At 45.4% G+C, this 18,134-nt stretch overlaps 1 protein-coding gene across 1 annotated transcript in view; it reads left to right on the top strand.

Moving 5' to 3' along the window:
* ahr1b (aryl hydrocarbon receptor 1b) overlaps positions 1-18,036 on the top strand; it is a 33,921-nt gene extending 15,885 nt beyond the window's left edge. The window contains exons 6-11 of the mRNA XM_049570168.1: positions 1,374-1,510; positions 2,974-3,179; positions 3,265-3,374; positions 4,552-4,693; positions 4,779-6,195; positions 11,839-18,036. Of these exons, the coding sequence (XP_049426125.1) occupies positions 1,374-1,510; positions 2,974-3,179; positions 3,265-3,374; positions 4,552-4,693; positions 4,779-6,195; positions 11,839-11,985 (2,159 nt within the window). The 3' untranslated portion in view covers positions 11,986-18,036. The remainder of the gene's footprint in view (positions 1-1,373; positions 1,511-2,973; positions 3,180-3,264; positions 3,375-4,551; positions 4,694-4,778; positions 6,196-11,838) is intronic.
* Positions 18,037-18,134: the final 98 nt, after the last annotated feature.

Below are 18,134 nucleotides of genomic sequence, written 5' to 3'. Positions count from 1 at the left end.
CAAGTACTAGACAATCATAGGGAGCGTAGGGAACAAGTACTAGACAATCATAGGGAGTGTAGGGAACAAGTACTAGACAATCATAGGAAGTGTAGGGAACAAGTACTAGACAATCATAGGAAGTGTAGGGAACAAGTAGTAGACAATCATAGGAAGTGTAGGGAACAAGTACTAGACAATCATAGGGAGTGTAGGGAACAAGGACTAGACAATCATAGGGAGCGTAGGGAACAAGTACTAGACAATCATAGGGAGCGTAGGGAACAAGTAGTAGACAATCATGGAGGGCGTAGGGAACAAGGACTAGACAATCATAGGGAGCATAGGGAACAAGTACTAGACAATCATAGGGAGCGAAGGGAACAAGTACTAGACAATCATAGGGAGCATAGGGAACAAGTACTAGACAATCATAGGGAGCAAAGGGAACGAGTACTAGACAATCATAGGGAGCGTAGGGAACAAGTAGTAGACAATCATAGAGGGCGTAGGGAACAAGGACTAGACAATCATAGGGAGCATAGGGAACAAGTAGTAGACAATCATAGAGGGCGTAGGGAACAAGGACTAGACAATCATAGGGAGCATAGGGAACAAGTACTAGACAATCATAGGGAGCGAAGGGAACGAGGACTAGACAATCAGAGGGAGCGTAGGGAACAAGTACTAGACAATCATAGGGAGTGTAGGGAACAAGTACTAGACAATCATAGGGAGCGTAGGGAACAAGGACTAGACAATCATAGAGGGCGTAGGGAACGAGGACTAGACAATCAGAGGGAGCGTAGGGAACAATTACTAGACAATCATAGGGAGCGTAGGGAACAAGTACTAGACAATCATAGGGAGCGAAGGGAACGAGGACTAGACAATCATAGGGAGCGTAGGGAACAAGTACTAGACAATCATAGGGAGCGTAGGGAACAAGTAGTAGACAATCATAGAGGGCGTAGGGAACAAGGACTAGACAATCATAGGGAGCATAGGGAACAAGGACTAGACAATCAGAGGGAGCATAGGGAACAAGGACTAGACAATCAGAGGGAGCGTAGGGTGGGTCTTTCTGTCGCTATCTACTAGAGCAGAAGAGTGAGAAGGAAGTAGTAGTCAAACAAAAGAACTGACCACATTGTCAACACCACCGAAGTTGGTACAGTCATGCAGGCTCAGGCTCACTTAGCTGCCATTTTGTAGCAAAACAAAAGAAGAAGAAATCAAACAACATGGCCGACATCAGCAAATTGACTCAATTGGCAACACAAAACTGTCTGTAACTGTCTGTCCCCAAGGGTCCTCGTATCTGTACTGCGTTACAGGTGTCATGGCGAGTATAAAAAGCATAAACGTTAATAGTTGTTATTTATTGTCCTCAGATGGCGAGTCGGTGTCGACCTCTTCCTGCCTGGTGAGCTACAACCCCGACCAGCTCCCGCCTGAAAACTCGTCCTTCCTGGAGAGAGGCTTTGTCTGCCGCTTCCGCTGTTTGTTGGATAACTCCTCCGGCTTCCTGGTAAGACTGATCAACAGATACTCACACATTAGATAGGAAGAAACAAAGGCTTTGAAATATGTCCTTAAAAGTGGCTTAGATGAACCTGTTTGAGTGATTCAGAGATATAGTTACTGATAGGCTGTTTCCCAGCCAATAAGGTGATAATAATGAGTCTATATTTGAGGCCTGTGGTGTTTTCAGGCCCGTCGGTGCTGATGGCAGTATGGCGTGCCACCTCAGAGTCCCTCAGGGATCAGAAGCCACCATTTACTCCTGTAATCCGCCTTAAGAGAGCCTCGGGGTCGTGGGGAAAAAGGGCCTTAATCCTCCCACCGCCCACAGGAGACGAGAGCACAGGGGCGACTTGCTTAGTCAGGGTTGGTAGCTCCAGACCGGCCACTGCTACTTCCACTTAAGACAATTAGCTGCAGATGGAGAAAAACACCCTGCAGCTCAGTGGCAGCGAAAATCCCTTAAAGCTGCTGGGAAAACAGGGGCAGGAGCTCCCATGAGCAAGGCACTTCGGCAGCTTTTCAGTGCTGAATCGATGAGGCGATGGACAGAAAATGAATCATTTATCAAGCAAAATAAAAAATATAAAAACGCTGAACACATGAATGTACAACACTGAGGTTAGGTTCACTTCTGTATAGCTCTGTCGCCTGAAAGCTCAACTCAAGGCTTCATCGTCTTGCTCAAGGAAACTCGGGTTGAACCCGCGTCTCTCTCCGTCCTCCCTCCCAGTGTGTTTGCGTGAGCATTAAGCCAGGTCTCTGCTTCTGTCTGCCGCTTGCTATGGCTTTGTTTTTTGTAATCCCTCCTGCTATTCAGGGCTAGATTCCTGACATCACGGCTGCAGGCCCTTAAACCCACCAAGGTCAATTAACCAGAGCTAACAGAGGAGGTGGGGGTCCTCACACGAGACGCCACAGGGTGAGCAGAGGACAGCAGACAGGAGAAAGTGTTCGCAGGGTTTTTTTCTTGGAGGTCTCTGTAAGGAAACCTTCTTAGTGTAGGTTGTATTTTCAGGAATACTTTCACCATCAGACACATTTAGATGAGCAGAAACACTTTCTCGTGTATAACATCTCGTCATTAAGCTGTGTTGTTCGCAGTGAGACCTATGGTTTGTCTAGAAAGAGTCCTGTGAGCCTGAGCTGGATGAAGAACAGTCATGCATGAAGTCTCAGTCACTTAAACACAGTTTTTAACCAGCGTACAGTGAGTCATGTGACCAGAGAGCAGCTGGAGGGTTTCCAGTAAGAGACACCAGTGGGCACAGTGTGTTTACAGTACTGAAGTGGTACTGCTCCGCACATTACCCAGCAGGATAAATAAGACTGATGGTGCTCGACAGGGAGAAAAGGAAACAGCACTCACTCCTCTGCCACGGGACCTGACGCCGTCGTCTCCGAGGGACAAGATCAAGAACCAGGAAATAGACTCACAGCTCTCTGTGTTCGTCTTATTTGTGATCTCAGGCGCTGAACATCCAGGGGCGGCTCAAGTTCCTCCACGGTCAGAGCCGGCAGCAGTGCGACAGCGAGGGGAGCACCCCGCCTCAGCTCGCCCTGTTCGCCATCGCCACGCCCCTACAGCCTCCGGCCATCTTGGAAATCAGGACCAGGAACATGATCTTCAGGACCAAACACAAGCTGGACTTCACACCCATGGCCTGCGACGCAAAGTACGTTCTCAAACACTTAGGACGTGTTTAATTCAAAGTCTTTCCAGTTACTGAGTGTGTTTGTGCTCGTTTCCTGGATTTTCAGGGGTAAAATTGTTCTGGGCTACACCGAGGCGGAGCTGAGAGTTCGAGGTTCGGGTTACCAGTTCATCCACGCTGCCGACATGCTGTACTGCGCCGAGAATCATGTCCGAAGTAAGTCACAGCTGTTTGCTTTCTGTACGACTTATATCACAGTTCGTCAAAGCACGGCTGAGACTGGAGAGTTACTCGAGTTAGAATGTGGAGGAAGTGAAAAGGTCACACAGATCTCTAAAACAAGCTCCGCAAAGGTGCTGTTGGGCAAGGCAGCAAAGATTCAGCTTTATTATAAACACTTGCACCTGTTTTGACTGATTGAGTGATGTAATGAGATCAAGAGCTTGTGTACGTTGACCTCTGGCTCATGTTTCGCTCAACACTACATTAATAACACATGCAACAAACAAACAAACAAGTGCTCTGTGCACGTCTGCTGATGATGGGGGAAATCTCCAAGCGAGAGTCAAGTGTCCTACTTACTTCGTGTACCGGATGACCCGGTTAGTCGTAACCATGGCGCCCTCGACGCGCTGCTACCAGACACGCTCGCTCACAAAGACACACACTGTACGCATGTAGTCATGCATACGGAAAGGGAAACACATGCATATGCATTTGGAAACATACAGCACAGAGACACATACATGCTCTGATGCACGCACAGATGGGAGGGCAGGTTTCCATACAGCACAGCAGAACCAGGATGCTGCTGGACCAGTTGGAGACGTTTCCTCCTGTAATCGGTTTGGTTCTGCTGAGAGACCGTTTGATAAAGCATCATTTCAGGTCACAGAGCTACAGTGTTTCTCCTCCGTCAGGATGAGGACAAGAGTTTGTCCACAGACATGAATATTGCAGTTCCGTCTAAAGGTCAGCGGCTTCTGGCTTTTACTGCTAAAAATATGCAGCGATGACTGAAACTCTGCAGATCCTAAAAACAACATGATGTTCCTGTATTTTACTCAGGATCCTCTGTATACATTTGCTTAGAAACGAGACGGCACAGAAACATGACCTGCACCACAATTACACACACCGACAGACACAAGACTGAGCAGGGGCGATGAGGGACCGCAGGTAGAAGGATGTGTGTGTGTGGGTCTTTTTAAGTGTGTGCAAACAAGACTTGTAACATGTGCATGTAGCCAAAGTGAACATCAGCATGTAGCCTCCATCGCAGCGGCACGCCCGACTGAGCAAATGCAGTGTGAGTGTGTGCACACTGCGGGATGTACAGAGCGTAAACAGCAGTGACACGGAGCCTCTGATGTCTCGTCTGATGTGATTCCAGTGATAAAGACGGGCGAGAGCGGCCTCACCGTCTTCAGGCTGCTCACGAAGGACAACCGGTGGAAGTGGGTCCAGGCCAACGCCAGGCTCGTCTACAAGAACGGCAAGCCGGACTACATCATCGCCACCCAGAGGCCCTTGGTGTAAGTGCACGAGCGTTCCGGCTTGATTTTAGAGTCTTAACTGATTCATCTGTTAATTTCTGCTCTGTAAAATGTTTCCTCACAGGGACGAGGAAGGAGGGGAGCACCTGAGGAAGAGATCGATGCACCTTCCCTTCACCTTCGCCACAGGAGAGGCGATGCTCTACCAGACCGGTTACCCGCTGCACGGCTTCCCCGATTCCTTCCAGGGCAAATCCAAAGGCAGCAAGTCCAAGAAAGGCAAACTGGACAAGAGCTCCTCAGACGACCTGGACCCAAAGTCGCTGCTGGGAGCGCTGATGAGCCAGGATGAGTCCGTGTATGTCTGCCAGCCGGACACGGAGCCTAAGATGTCGTACCACAGCAGCCTTTTTAGCGAGCAGCAAGGTGACGGTGGCTGTGGTTTGTTAGGCGGTGACAGCTGGCAGATCCCGTCTAACGGGGACGCAGAGAGATGCAACAGCAAAGCATCAAGTTACGACCCACTGCTGGCCACTTTGGACTCCCTGTCTCTGGACGGAGACGAGACGTGCTCCAACAGCGAGCTCTTTAGCGCCCTGGAGAATCTCGGCCTGAACGCCGAGGACCTGGAGCTGCTGCTGCTGGATGAGAGGATGATCCAGGTGGAGCTGGGCCCCAACCACATCCCGACGCTTAACGACCTTCTCACCAATAACGAAATCCTCTCCTACATCCACGACTCGCTGGAGACCGCGACAGAAGGAGGGGACAGAGGTGGACTTGGACCGCAGAACACAGACTCCGCCCCCCAGCAGCCACAGACGTGCCCTGCACCCGCTGTCCCTCCACCTCTCCCCATCACCCAGCTGTCACAACAGATGCAGCAACACATCAGTGCAGGCGAGCTGGCGAAAACTCAGCCTGTCATTCAGTCTGTCTCCCAACCTGCGGACGCCAAGGTTTTAACTAACGGTCACTGGGTGGTGACGACAGGGAACCACCATCACCCCAACAACCACACCCACCATCACCCACATACTGTGCTCAAAGCCTCACAGCTGAACGGTGAACATAAACACCTTAACGCGCTCCTGGAGTCCAGCCAGCAGTGGCAGCTACAGCAGGACCAGCACCCGCTCCACCTCCAGTCCCATCAGCAGCTCAGCAGCCAGAGTGCTCCACCACCCGCCTTCCAGAGTCAGCTCGGACTTACCACTAACGGATCTTACATCCCAAATGGACACGCAGCCTTTCCACCCAATGTGGAGGTCGGCCACGCAGGCTACAACCTCTCCAACGCACTGCACGTAGGTGCTGCTGCGCTGAACGGCGTGACCACACCAGACGTCTGTCACTACCAGAGTCGGCCGTACCAGCTGCACCAGAAACACCAGCAGCAGGTGCCACCATCCTGTTTGCCCCAGAGCTCTGCGCTGGAGTTGGAGCAGTTACTGGGTCTGTCGCAGCCACAGCACAGCCTGCCGTCGTTAGAGGCTTACAGCATGTTCAACACCACCACACAGGAACCCTCTCACAGCAAGGTAAGACGCCAGGAAGGGTCACTTTTCATTCAAGAAATATGGGTCAGAGTAAGAAGCTTGTTGAGTGAAATACAATTTCAAGGCCTCGGGCCTTCTGTCAATCAGTATGCGAATTTCTAAATGTTGACGTCGTGGAGTTAAACCCAGGACAGCTTTTATTATCCTGCAGTAAGTCTCATTAAACACAGAGGTTGAAGAGTAATTTGCTTTTTATATGCCATCCCAGCATCATACTAGCACGTCCATTAGAAGGTGAGTCATGCTTTCCCTTCCCTCAACCGTCATCCCGACTCCCACTAAGACCTTCTGTCTTGTGTCAAGCCCGCTCTGTCTTCCTCTTCTCCTTCTTACCATCTTAAAAACGACTCCCGCTGCCAGCTCTCCTCAACGCTGTTTGTTCTGCGAGCCAAACTCTTGATCGTGGCCCACTGACGAGGCCCCGAGTCTGTGTCGCCCTCAAATATCAGAGAACATCAACAAACCGAAGGCTGCAGAATCCACGAGCCTTCAACCCCTGCGCTGTTCTCTTTCACTGTCATAAAAATGGATTTTTTTCCGAGTCAGCACACAGAGGCCTCGGGCTGGCATGGAGCTCAGTGTAAACTGTGATGATGCGACCAGACATGCCATGTAAATAAGACGAGGGGGAGACGGGTCAGAGCAGCACAGTCTGAGAATAGACTGTCGCAGTAGAGTCTGCGTGAGTTAAGGGTCGTTCTGGAGGTTTTATTTGGGCTGTTTCTGCAGCTAATTAGTGTTTGTAATGTAGGCTGTAATGTATCAGCATCAAACACACAAGATATACTTTAATTTCCTTGTTGAATTTTGATAGTTGATCAACCACATTCATCCAGTGCTCGAGTCATTTTTCACAAAGTAATATGACGAAACTCGAATAGAGCAGACCTGATCAAATAGAAGATAATGCGTGAAGATAAGTGATGGCGTCCTGAGCAGAGAATGAAGTCATGTTTCCTCTGTGTGTTGTTGTGGTGAGCCGGTCTGGTCATGCATGTACGTTCGGTGTGGCTTTTAAATGCCTGCGTATCATTCTGAGTCTCCTCTCTACATTCAGAGGATTTTGCAGGTCTGTGAACGCAGCACAGACGGAGATCTCTCTGAATTCTCTGACTCGCAGGGTGGATAATTGATGTGTTGATCCGTTCAGAGCTGATCAGAGAGGAGCAGCTGCTGCAAGTGAAAGCAAACTTTTAGATCCAGTAGAATAAATGGTGAAGTTTCACAAGCCTTTTTAAACAGGAATTGTGCAAATTTGCAGGAAAGCCCAATCAGTCTTTTTTCAGCATTGGCAGTATAAAAACAAAATCGGGGAGTGCAGCAAAATGCCGCCTACCTACTTTTGTTTATACAGAATGTGCCTTTTTCGGGGCAATGGGGGGCGTGAGCAAGTAACAAAACGTGTAGCTCAGCGTGTGACGTAAACAGTGACGTGGGAGGGAAGCTGCGGCTGGTCAGTCCTTCGGTGATTCTCTCGTAAGTCGGACCGTTCTTCACTGTCCCCGTCATCTGACGGTTAATGGCCTCTTCGTTTGCGAGGACAAGGATGGTGCGCAATTTCTTGTCTCCCTTCCGTTGCAGAAGGCCGCCTCGGTCTGTTTAAACTAAAAGGGTTCCACCAATATGTCTACCCTACGAGGCGGAAAATTGGGCACCTCGGATCAACTCGCCAATCCGGCTCTGTGTGTCTAAACGTTCGCAACTTGCCGGCAAAACGACCCAACATTAGGCGAAAATCTGGCAGTGTAAAAGGAGCTACAGTTAGTGCGCCTGATGTTCTGCTGCTCCATCCAAACGGTTATAGATATTTCAGTAATGCCCCTGATGAACAGTCCAGCTCTGAACATAGAAAACGCCATCTTGACTTTGGGAATTTGTGATGGGTTTAACACTTTTTGATTTTTCATGACCCAATGAAATGCTCAGCCCCATAAAATAATCTGTAGATTAATAAGTACAGATAATAACTGTAGCTGGAGTCTTAATAAAATGTCAGCTACATTAAAAAGAACATTTAAGAACATCTGCTGTATAAGTAGTTTCAGATTTAATTGCAGGGATCTTGAAGCACAGTCAAACTCACCACAGCCAACATAAACTCAGATCCCAAAAACATTATTCGGGTCGGTTAATGAGACTGTATAATGTTCAGGGGAAGCAGGAATTTGTCTTAAAAGTCCAACAGAAACTTTTCCCAGTAATGACAGAGCAGCGAGGGCTGGGCAATGTCATCCGAAAAGACGCTAATCACTCCGAGTACAAAGACGTGCGTAGCTGGAGGTCCGGAGAAATTCCCATCATAAAACATAACGAGGTAATGGGACCACGCCGATCAGCGCTGCCAAATTTAAGCAGGATTGAAACCAGGAATGTCTCCGCAGCACAAATGGCACCTCTGGTTTATTTTTCTGCGCCTGCAGAACAAGTGTGTATTGTTACCTCAGCTGGGGCTCGGACAAAGGCCGGTCAGCCTGCTGGTTAAACAAGCGAAATAAAAACCTGGCATAATGAAGCTGAAGTGGTGTAAGGTCTGCTGTAGTTTGAATCTCACCTTGGCTTTGTCAGCAACGCAGGAACCCCCTCGTCCATTACGTCACATCGTCACTATATTTAATGAGTTGTGTACGTGTGAAAGGTTATCGAGGATCACATGGTTGTTCCACAGCGGAGTAACAAAGAAGGTATAATGAAACATGAGAGAGCGGGCCGCGGAGAGGAAACGAGGAGCAAAGAGGCAGTAGTGAGAAAAAGAGAGTACAATAATGAATAGAATAAGGTCGGCCCCAGAGATGGTCGACCCCGGCAGGCATCCATTCATCCCCGCCCCATTCAGCCTCCACTGTTATTCTTCAGGGTCAGTGGCTGTCGCTGAAAGAAAAATACTGGCAGGCTGGCCAGTCAAGCATGAGCAGTGCTGACCTACAATTTGACTGTCATCATTACCTAATGCTGTGAACGCAGGGCGGAGGGGGAGGCAGGCGATGTGCGCAGACTATTCTCAGCTCAGAGAGAGGAGAGCAGGGCTCCCCTGGAGTTTGCTTTACTCTCATTTTACAGACCGAAGGGAATAGAAAAGTGCAGCACAGCAGGAGGGAAATGTCTCCAAAAATTTAACTATATTTTATCTCCAAGTGCACGTCACACACTGAGCGAGCCGCCTCTTAAAGACACTGTGGGCTAATGGGCATGTAGCTACTTCCATGTTTCAGATGATACGTCATGTTTGTAGACGACCAATGAAAATTGACGCGTGGCCACTTCCTGTGTCTGTCCTTTCAAATTAAGGCCCAATCCCAATACCCCCTCTTGCCTACTCCCCCTTGGCCCTCGAAATGAAGCAACGAGGGGTAGGGGTGGAAATCTTTCCCTAGGAATTGGGACACCACTCACTACGTCACCACATCGGTTACGTTCACGCATACGTAAATATTTTAAACAGGAAGGTGTGAGCCATCTACATTTCCAACCGGCATCTACAATGGAGTCTAAGTCATCCTGCTTCGTTTGATGAATGACAGATGACGAAATGATATGTACGACAGGGGACTTCTGCTAGCTAGGTAGCTGCTAACTAGTTAACATTACGAGGCAGCGTAGTTATACTAGCTGCCGTGTTATCGTCATGTGAAAAATCCGACAATTTTGCAGAACAGGACGGATGACAGACACCAGATAGTGTGAGCTAGCTAGCTAGCTAACAAGCAACCTGACGACAGTGACGTTAGCTAGCTGGCTAGCTTCCTGTCAGCTCCAATCTAGACATTGTGAATAGCAATAAAAAATTGTTATACCGTTCTCTACACAAATACACAGTTATTCGAAAACGTTTTTACAAGAGTTCCATGTTTATTTGTGAAATTATACGTACACGTATGAACTTTTTTCCCCGTCTCTTGCTCGGTGGTAGCCATGGCTTCATCTACCCCTCGCTGGCAAGTCGGCATCTGAAATCCCTCGCTCCGAAGGGCTAGTTTCATACCCACTACCCGTCGTTATGCCTCCTACCCCTACACGCAAAAAGGAATTGGGACACCACTACCCCTCACGGGAACGCGCAAATCTAGGGGTAGGGTAGGGCTAAGGGGGGGGTATTGGGACGGGCCCGAAACTCCCACATGGTCCAGTCGTATAGGTTTGGATTTATTTTGACTGGTCGACTATCGGGGTGCAGCCCTACTCATTACCATAGACTATAAAATAATGGACGTAGCTACTGTAATAGCAGACTTGTTTGGGGTGAACAGGGAACTTCCCCGCGACACCATCGGGATAAAAGGACGCAGTAAACTCACTATCAACGTTTGGACGCACCCTGTTGTTTCCCTAACGATGCTATTTTGTGAACAACAAATCCGTGTTTAAATCAGCAGGAGGTGAGCTAGCTAACGTTAGTTGTTAGCTGCTAACGAAGGTTGCCTCATGATGCATTCGAGCTCTTGTGAGTAAAATGAGTAGGTAAATTATTGAAATAGATATTAGAGAGGGATTTATCGTATATAATAAAAATGCGTCTGAAGCAAAAAAAGAGGTGTTTTTCATGTGGAAGGTTGTATTAAAGGTTGTTTCACAGATGTTTATGACAATAATGCTCATTCAATGTCTTACAATGAAGATTTCTCTGTTTCACTGGCACAAAAATTATAAATAGCATATTAACAACAGCAACAAAACATTAGCATCCCTACCATAAACTGTATAAAAATATAGTCGACATAAAAACAATAACGTTACCCACTGGTTTGTGGACCTGAGCCCCATGTTTGGCAACCGTATTTGAACGACAGATTGGACTGTGGAGGAGCGAGCGGTGCATCTGACTGTCACTTAAAGCTGTCGCACCCTTGATTATTCGTACCTTTAAGCCTTAGTAAAATATAAACAGGAGAGTTATATAAACAGTCAGCCCCCGTACAGTTGTCATAAATGTTTAAATTAGCTTTAGAGACCAAAACTGCTTTTGTATCAGACTGTAAACATGTTTATTGCAGCTGTAAAGTTGGACATGTTAACATGAAGGTCTATGGGGATTGACTCGCTCTTGGAGCCAGCCTCTAGTGGCCATTAGAGGAACTGCAGTTTTTGGTACTTTGGCATCGGTTTCATTGTTTTGGTTGTTTTTTAAAGACTTTTTTAACCTTCCAAAGGAAAATTCCCAACCACATATTTAAAAATGACCTTGTCTATATTGTGAATGTGTTCAAGTAGCATTTATTTCATGAGCAAAACAGCTAAAACAACAGCAGGAAAGCAGAATCTTGGGTTGCTGTGACACCTGAACTCCTTCAGCACTCACTAATCTGTTAAGGATTACAGTCACTGTGACTTACACATCACAGCAGCTACAGACTGCAGGGTGTTGTCTCTTCATGCCTCCTCTAATGTCCGTCCGTCCTTCCCTCCATCACTCGTCCTCCTTGTGTCAGGGCGTCTCTCAGGACTCCAGGGCTGCCCGCTCAACAGTGCTAACTGCCTGACCTGCTTCTGTGGTCGAGGTCAACGTGACTCCATTACTACTGTACACAGAAAACACAGCTGATGTCTTGTGATATATTCAACTTAAATTAATAAAAAGATAAATGTGTTGTTTTCACAAGCGGCTGCTAAAATGTCATTGTTGTTTTGCAGCTGGAGAACGGCTGCCTCCTCAGTGCCACCAACGCAGCGTACATCAGGACGTGTCTGATGCCTAATGGAAACGGAGTGGCGACAGGCGATATCCCCGATGGACTCCCTGCCCTGCAGGACCCCCAGAAATCTGGATTTTTCCTCTGAAAGGATGATGGCAGAGTGTCAGAGGAGAAGAGAAGAGAAGGTAGAGAAGAGGCTCAGAAAGGACTTTGCACTCGTGCTACTCTGAGAACCAACCAGGAAAGACGTTTTATATCTGTCACGCATTTTAGTGTTGCTAGCCGCTCGCTCACTGAACGTTTCATTTTCATGTTTGGATAAGATTTCTGCTCTTTGCTGCCAGTCAGGTGTTTCCTGGTTGCTGGAGCATGAACCTGACAGGAGCGTCGCTCTCTGACCTGTATATACACCGGAGAGACACTCAGCGAGGCCGCTCACTTTATTAAACCGGGCTCTTTTTATCTGGTGCTCAGATAAGTTAAAAAAGAACGAGGAGTTCCTCTTTTGTTGGATCACTAAAACTGTTCAACAGAGATAAACTCAGCTCAGACAATCAGTACGTTAGCTAAGGATGCACGATTAGAGGACAATTTGTGCTAACGTTAAATATTGCGATGACAGTATTACTCGTGATGAATAAACAGATGTTAAAGTGTAGTCTGCCAATGCAAAGGAATAATAGTTACAGTTTAAAGTGCAGTTGCTGCTCTAAAACTCTCTTTCAACCGACTCCAAAAATGCCAGATTGAAATCTCGCACTTATAATGACTGTAATAAAAACAGTATCGTGTGCAGCACCAGTTTTAGCACCATATAATGTTGGAGCTGGGCTATTTAAAGTGCTGTCTACATATATACAGATATTTTTCTACATTTTGGCCTCTTGTCCGCGCACAAACACACTTGTCTTGTGTTGGTTGAACACTCAACGAAGGTCCAGAAGGATCGAAACATTGGTGTCACTAGTAAATTGTGAAGCTGAAGCTGTTCAAGACTCAACTGATATTTTCCAACGTTCCTGCGTCTGAGACAGGTGGATGTCCTGATACCTTTCTTCAAACCGAGAGTGGGATTGTTGTCAATGAAGGCTTTGCTTTGGCTTTGAGTGAGCTCCTTTGTCCTCACATCGAAGGGGAATAAACCGTCATGAAATCTACAGTCGTCGTTTTTAGCCTTTACACTTCACTACCTTTGCGACGAGGGGAGAATGTGGGAGTCATTTTTGCGTTCTCGTGTGTACGGCTATGTTTTGTAAATCAAAAGTTGTGTGGACAAAAGGTGAAAAAATCAGTTTCAAAAATATCTGTATCCATGTAGACAGGGCCTTAATTGTCTCACCTTCGTAATGTGCGTCCTTCACATCACTGCTGACCATTTCCTAAAGCGTACTGTGCGTTTTAAGCAAGTAAATAAAGCTGCATAAGATTGACAAGCTCCAGCATCTAAAAAGGTAGACTGTAATTGCTAAACCAACGACTGCCTGCAAACTAAGGAATATTCCACCTTAAAGCTCCAGTGGGTAAGATTAAGGGCGGTATATCTGCAGAAACTGAATATAATATAATAAGTATGTTTTCTTTAGTGTATAATCACGTGAAAATAAGAATTGTTGTGTATTCGTTAGCTTGAAATGAGCTGTTTATATCTACGTAGGAAGCAGGTCTTTGCTTATGTGGATTGCCTAGCAGAAGTCCGCTGTCGTACATATCTTATTACTCTAATGGTATGTTAGTAGCAAGCATAATAGTAGCTAACGTTACTGTTACGTTGTAGATGCCGGTTGGAAATGTAAATGGCTCGCGGCTTACTGTTTAGAAAAGTTACGTATGCGTGAACGTAACCAACGCGGTGGTGTCCCAATTCCTAGGGAAAGATTTCATATTTTGTAGGATCCACGCTAAAAATGTACGTACGGACAAAAGCCAAAAATATTGTGCGCCAAAAAATATTTAACAATTCCGACAATCAAGCTTCCATCTGCGTCGCCAATGTCTTGTCTCCAGAATGTTCGTAAACGTGGGTCAAGTCTGTTTTTACAGATCACAACTTTTGTGTGGGAAGTGATGTACGCCTCTTTCAGGCCTCGTTTGTGCGTACGCAATGTCAATAAGGTTTTAGCTGGTCGCAATCTGTAAATCCGTCTAAATCTTACACGCTTGTCCGTTAAAAAAACGATGGTATGCTTTTAAAAAATGGTCTGCAGTGATACGTAAAGACTTGATTTGCAGTTAACGGGCTGCAATGAAGCCTCCAGTGGAGATTTTATAACGTCTCTACAGTGTTTAGATTGAGAACATTTGTGTGTGATGAAATAACAGTCACAAACTTTGTATAATAACAAGCTGCTTTCACTGGTGTGTGCGCACCATTCAACATGTCTGCTGGTAACCTGCTTGTGTTTCCTCATACAGGAATGTTAATCATGTGGAGAGGGAATGTTAAAGACATTCAGACAAACAGCCACGAGATTCGGACCGAACACACCAACAGATTATTTAGACGTCAGTGTTTGTAGTTGTAGCCGACCTGTAGGGTTCGTAGATGTCGTTCGTCCTGGTGCTTTAAATGTCGACAAAACAGCATTTCATTCTTATATCGTTGAGATGAGATTCAAACAGGTGGCGAAGGGTTGAAATCAGAAAGTTTTTATTTATTGCCGTAGAGAAACCATGTTGCGTCCGTGGCTGCGGCGTCACCGCGTTTATCCTAATGCTGCATTCTAGCCTATTTGAGGTTTACAATGATGTTGTGCACTTACATGTATATTAGCGGCAGAATCAGAGGATCTGATTTGTCCGTCAGTGGCACTGAACTCAAACCTAAAAAAAAGCATTTTTGTTTCCTGACCGGAGACAGTGTGAAAATCTCCCGTTAATGCCTTGTCTCGGCGGCCTCGGGCCAGTCAGACTCCCGCTTACTTTCTCCTGCAGTCGTGTCGCGTGGGAAACGCTGAGTGCACTCACATGCACACAGTAATCCATTAAGGACCTAATTGTAAATAATAGATTACAACTGAAGGCTGAAGAGGAAGCGCATGGACGTATTTCTGGAGTTTTTGTTTTCCTGTGGTCACAAATGATTGAGAGAATATATGCACTTACTAAAATGTAGGAAACAGTCTCTTCTTTTTTTAACTTTAATCTCTGGTCATTATGTTCATGTGTGGAAATCAATTTAAAGTGAAGATCAGAGGCAAAGTGAAAGTGCTCCCTGATCTGTAGCATCAGCTGGAGACTCAAACCAAACCATGCTAGCCAGGCCAGGCTAAACAGAGCTAACAGACGGACACAAGCTCAGACAAAGAGTTGTGTCCTTCCTTTGCAGTGTAGACTTTCCTACAGGACTGGGAAATGCTCACATACAGAGATGATGTGTTTCAACTTCTGTTAAAGGGTAAGTTTGGTATTTTTCTACCTCTGTTTTCCAATGTGACGAATGGGAACAGCAGTTTTTGAAACTGGTCCATTACAGGCTGCAATATAACCACTCTGAGCATGTTTGCACCGCCAATGTACGTCCACTAAAAGGCTCAGATTGTTATTCTAAGTGTCTGACATCTAGGGCTGTCCCAAACAATTATTTTTCCAACGATTAATCTAGTGATTACTTTTTCGATTAATCGACTAATCTAACAATTCATTTTTCAATTAGTTTAACGATTATTTTTTCAATTATCGATTATTTTTCCATTATTTGATTAATGAGGCAATTTAAACAATATTAATTCCAAAACATTTCTTATTAACATTAACATTTATTGAAACATCAGTTTCAATGTTTCCCCTACCATTATATTAGCCCGCCCCCCTTGAAGGTCAAGTTAATTTTATTTAATTTTATATTCTACGTAAATACGTTGACGCTAATAATTCGCGTCGACGTATTTACGTAGTCGATGACGTCAACGCTAATAATTCACGTTGACGTATTTACATCGTCGATGACATCGACGCTAATAATTCATGTCGAAGTATTTATGTAGTCTATGACGTCGACAGTAATAATTTGCGTCAACGTGTTTATGTGGTCGACGACGTCGACGCTAATAATTCACGTCGACGTATTTACAGAGTCGATGACATTGACGCTAATAATTTACGTCAACGTACTTACGTAGTCGATGACATCGACGCTAATAATTCACGTCGACGTATTTACGTGGTCGATAACTAATAATTTGTGTCGACGTATTTACATAGTCGATGACGTTGACGCTAATAATTAACGTCGATGTACTTACGTAGTCGATGACATCGACGCTAACAATTCACGTCGACGTATTTACGTGGTCGATGACGTCAACGCTAATAATTCACGTCGATGTATTTATGTAGTCGATGACGTCGATGCTAATAATTCGCGTCGATGTATTTATGTAGTCGATGACGTCGATGCTAATAATTCGCGTCGACGTATTTATGTAGTCAATGACGTCGACGCTAATAATTCTCATTGTACTAGCCCCTACCCCTTGACAGACTGTGCTACGTTCCGCAACCTCTCTTACCTTTTTCAGTCAAATAAGTGTCAAAAAGGTGAAATATTCAATATACGAGTTTTTCTCTTTCACCAAACTAAGACTGAAGCTAGCTCAATTTTCTGTTAGCTTATCGTAAAACACACTTTATTCAAACTCAAATCCATCGTAGTTATTCTTGTTAGCCATCTACGTAGTTCATCATTTCATAATGTTGTCAGAGACTTAGAATAACAGTCTGAGCCTGTCAGTGACAAAAACAAACTGTCAGTGGACGTAAATTGACGGTGCAAACATGTTCGGAGTGGTTATATTGCAGCCTGTTTTGTCTCTATTATTACTCGTGGGACAACAGGGTGCAGGTTGAAAAATCCAGAACTTACCCTTTAACCCACAAGATGTAGGGTCTGAAAGTGTCCTACTTCAGTCGTAGCATCAAACCAGACACTGTAACAAACACCACTGCACACGCTGAGACTTTATTCAGCTGTCCTGAGGACAGTTTAGTGTCTTTGTTGTCTTTGTTTTTGTTTGAATGTCACACAGTCAAACAAACTCGTCACCAGACTTCCTCTAAACAGTAAAACGAAACTGGATTCCTTCTTGAGTCGTCACCTGGACACGAAAGCTCGTGCTGCGTTCACGTCACGTCAGATAAGCTGTGAATAACAAGCAGCTTCTTTACTGGAGATTATGTTGAAGAAAATGATTTAATGTCTGAATATCAAGAGCTGTGATTTCTAATTTTTAATTTAGTGTAAAATCAAAATAATCAGGTCTGACGTGACGTGAACGCAGCGTCGCTCACTTCTTAAAGGCGTAAAAACGACAGGCTGGACAGCATTTAGCATTTAGCACCGCCTCCAAAACCAAATGAGAAACATGTGAACACACGTGTGTCTGCAGTCGCTCCATCGTTGAATGTCTTGTGTAAACCGTAACGGAAAAACATGAAGCTTTTATTTCACTACAAAAAAGGTGCTTCGAAGTGCTCTGTGGATTTCAGTAGTGTTAGCTGATGACGAACGTCACGACAACAAAATGCATTTACAGATTTTTGCCTCTTTTTGTTTTTGTAAACTGACTTTTGGTATAAAACAGAATATTTAAACCAGTTGTGAGATCAAATGCTGTATGAAAGATTATAAAATGGCAACCATATTCCAAGGCGCTTTAAAAACATTAAAAAAAAAAAAGGTTGTGTGTATATAACTGTGTTTTTTATGGCGTTGTTGCAAGCACTACTTTACAATCACTGCTCTTACAAACTCTTTCTCCGGCACTGAAAGTAGTCTTGTAGAAGAAAAGCATTTTATGACTCCATGTTGTGTGAATATTGTTCCCAAGAGTCGTGTTTTATCTTTGTGTCATGTTCGTCACTTGAGCTCAAAAGAAAAAACGGTGCCATAACGGTAAGATGTCCATCATCCGAACACTTGAGCTACATTTTACATGAACGTCTTTTTTTTAATCCACTTTGTCCACCAGTGTTTTATATTTTCATTGTGTTCATCAGTCGAACTCTGGAACCAAACTCTCTGTACGCTGTTTTCTCGTGGTTCTTTTTTTCTTGTTCTGTTTTTTAAAGCACACAGACTTTATTTTGCTACTTTTATCACTGAAGGTCGTAGCTGTCTTTTTAAAAATGCAGTCTGTCTTTGAGCCGTGTGTTGAAAATGTGCTCTTGGATCCTGGAAATAAAGGATTTTGTGCAATCACACTGGATCGTCTCCTCCGTCTGTGCTAACGTCTCCTGTGTCCTCTGCCTGTAGTTCCCTCACCTGAGCTGCTCACCTGTTCCCCAGTCAGCCCTTCA

Source organism: Epinephelus fuscoguttatus, linkage group LG24 (genome assembly GCF_011397635.1).
Source record: "Epinephelus fuscoguttatus linkage group LG24, E.fuscoguttatus.final_Chr_v1".
Classification (NCBI taxonomy): domain Eukaryota; kingdom Metazoa; phylum Chordata; class Actinopteri; order Perciformes; family Serranidae; genus Epinephelus; species Epinephelus fuscoguttatus.
This window is presented reverse-complemented; position numbering and strand designations above follow the sequence as displayed.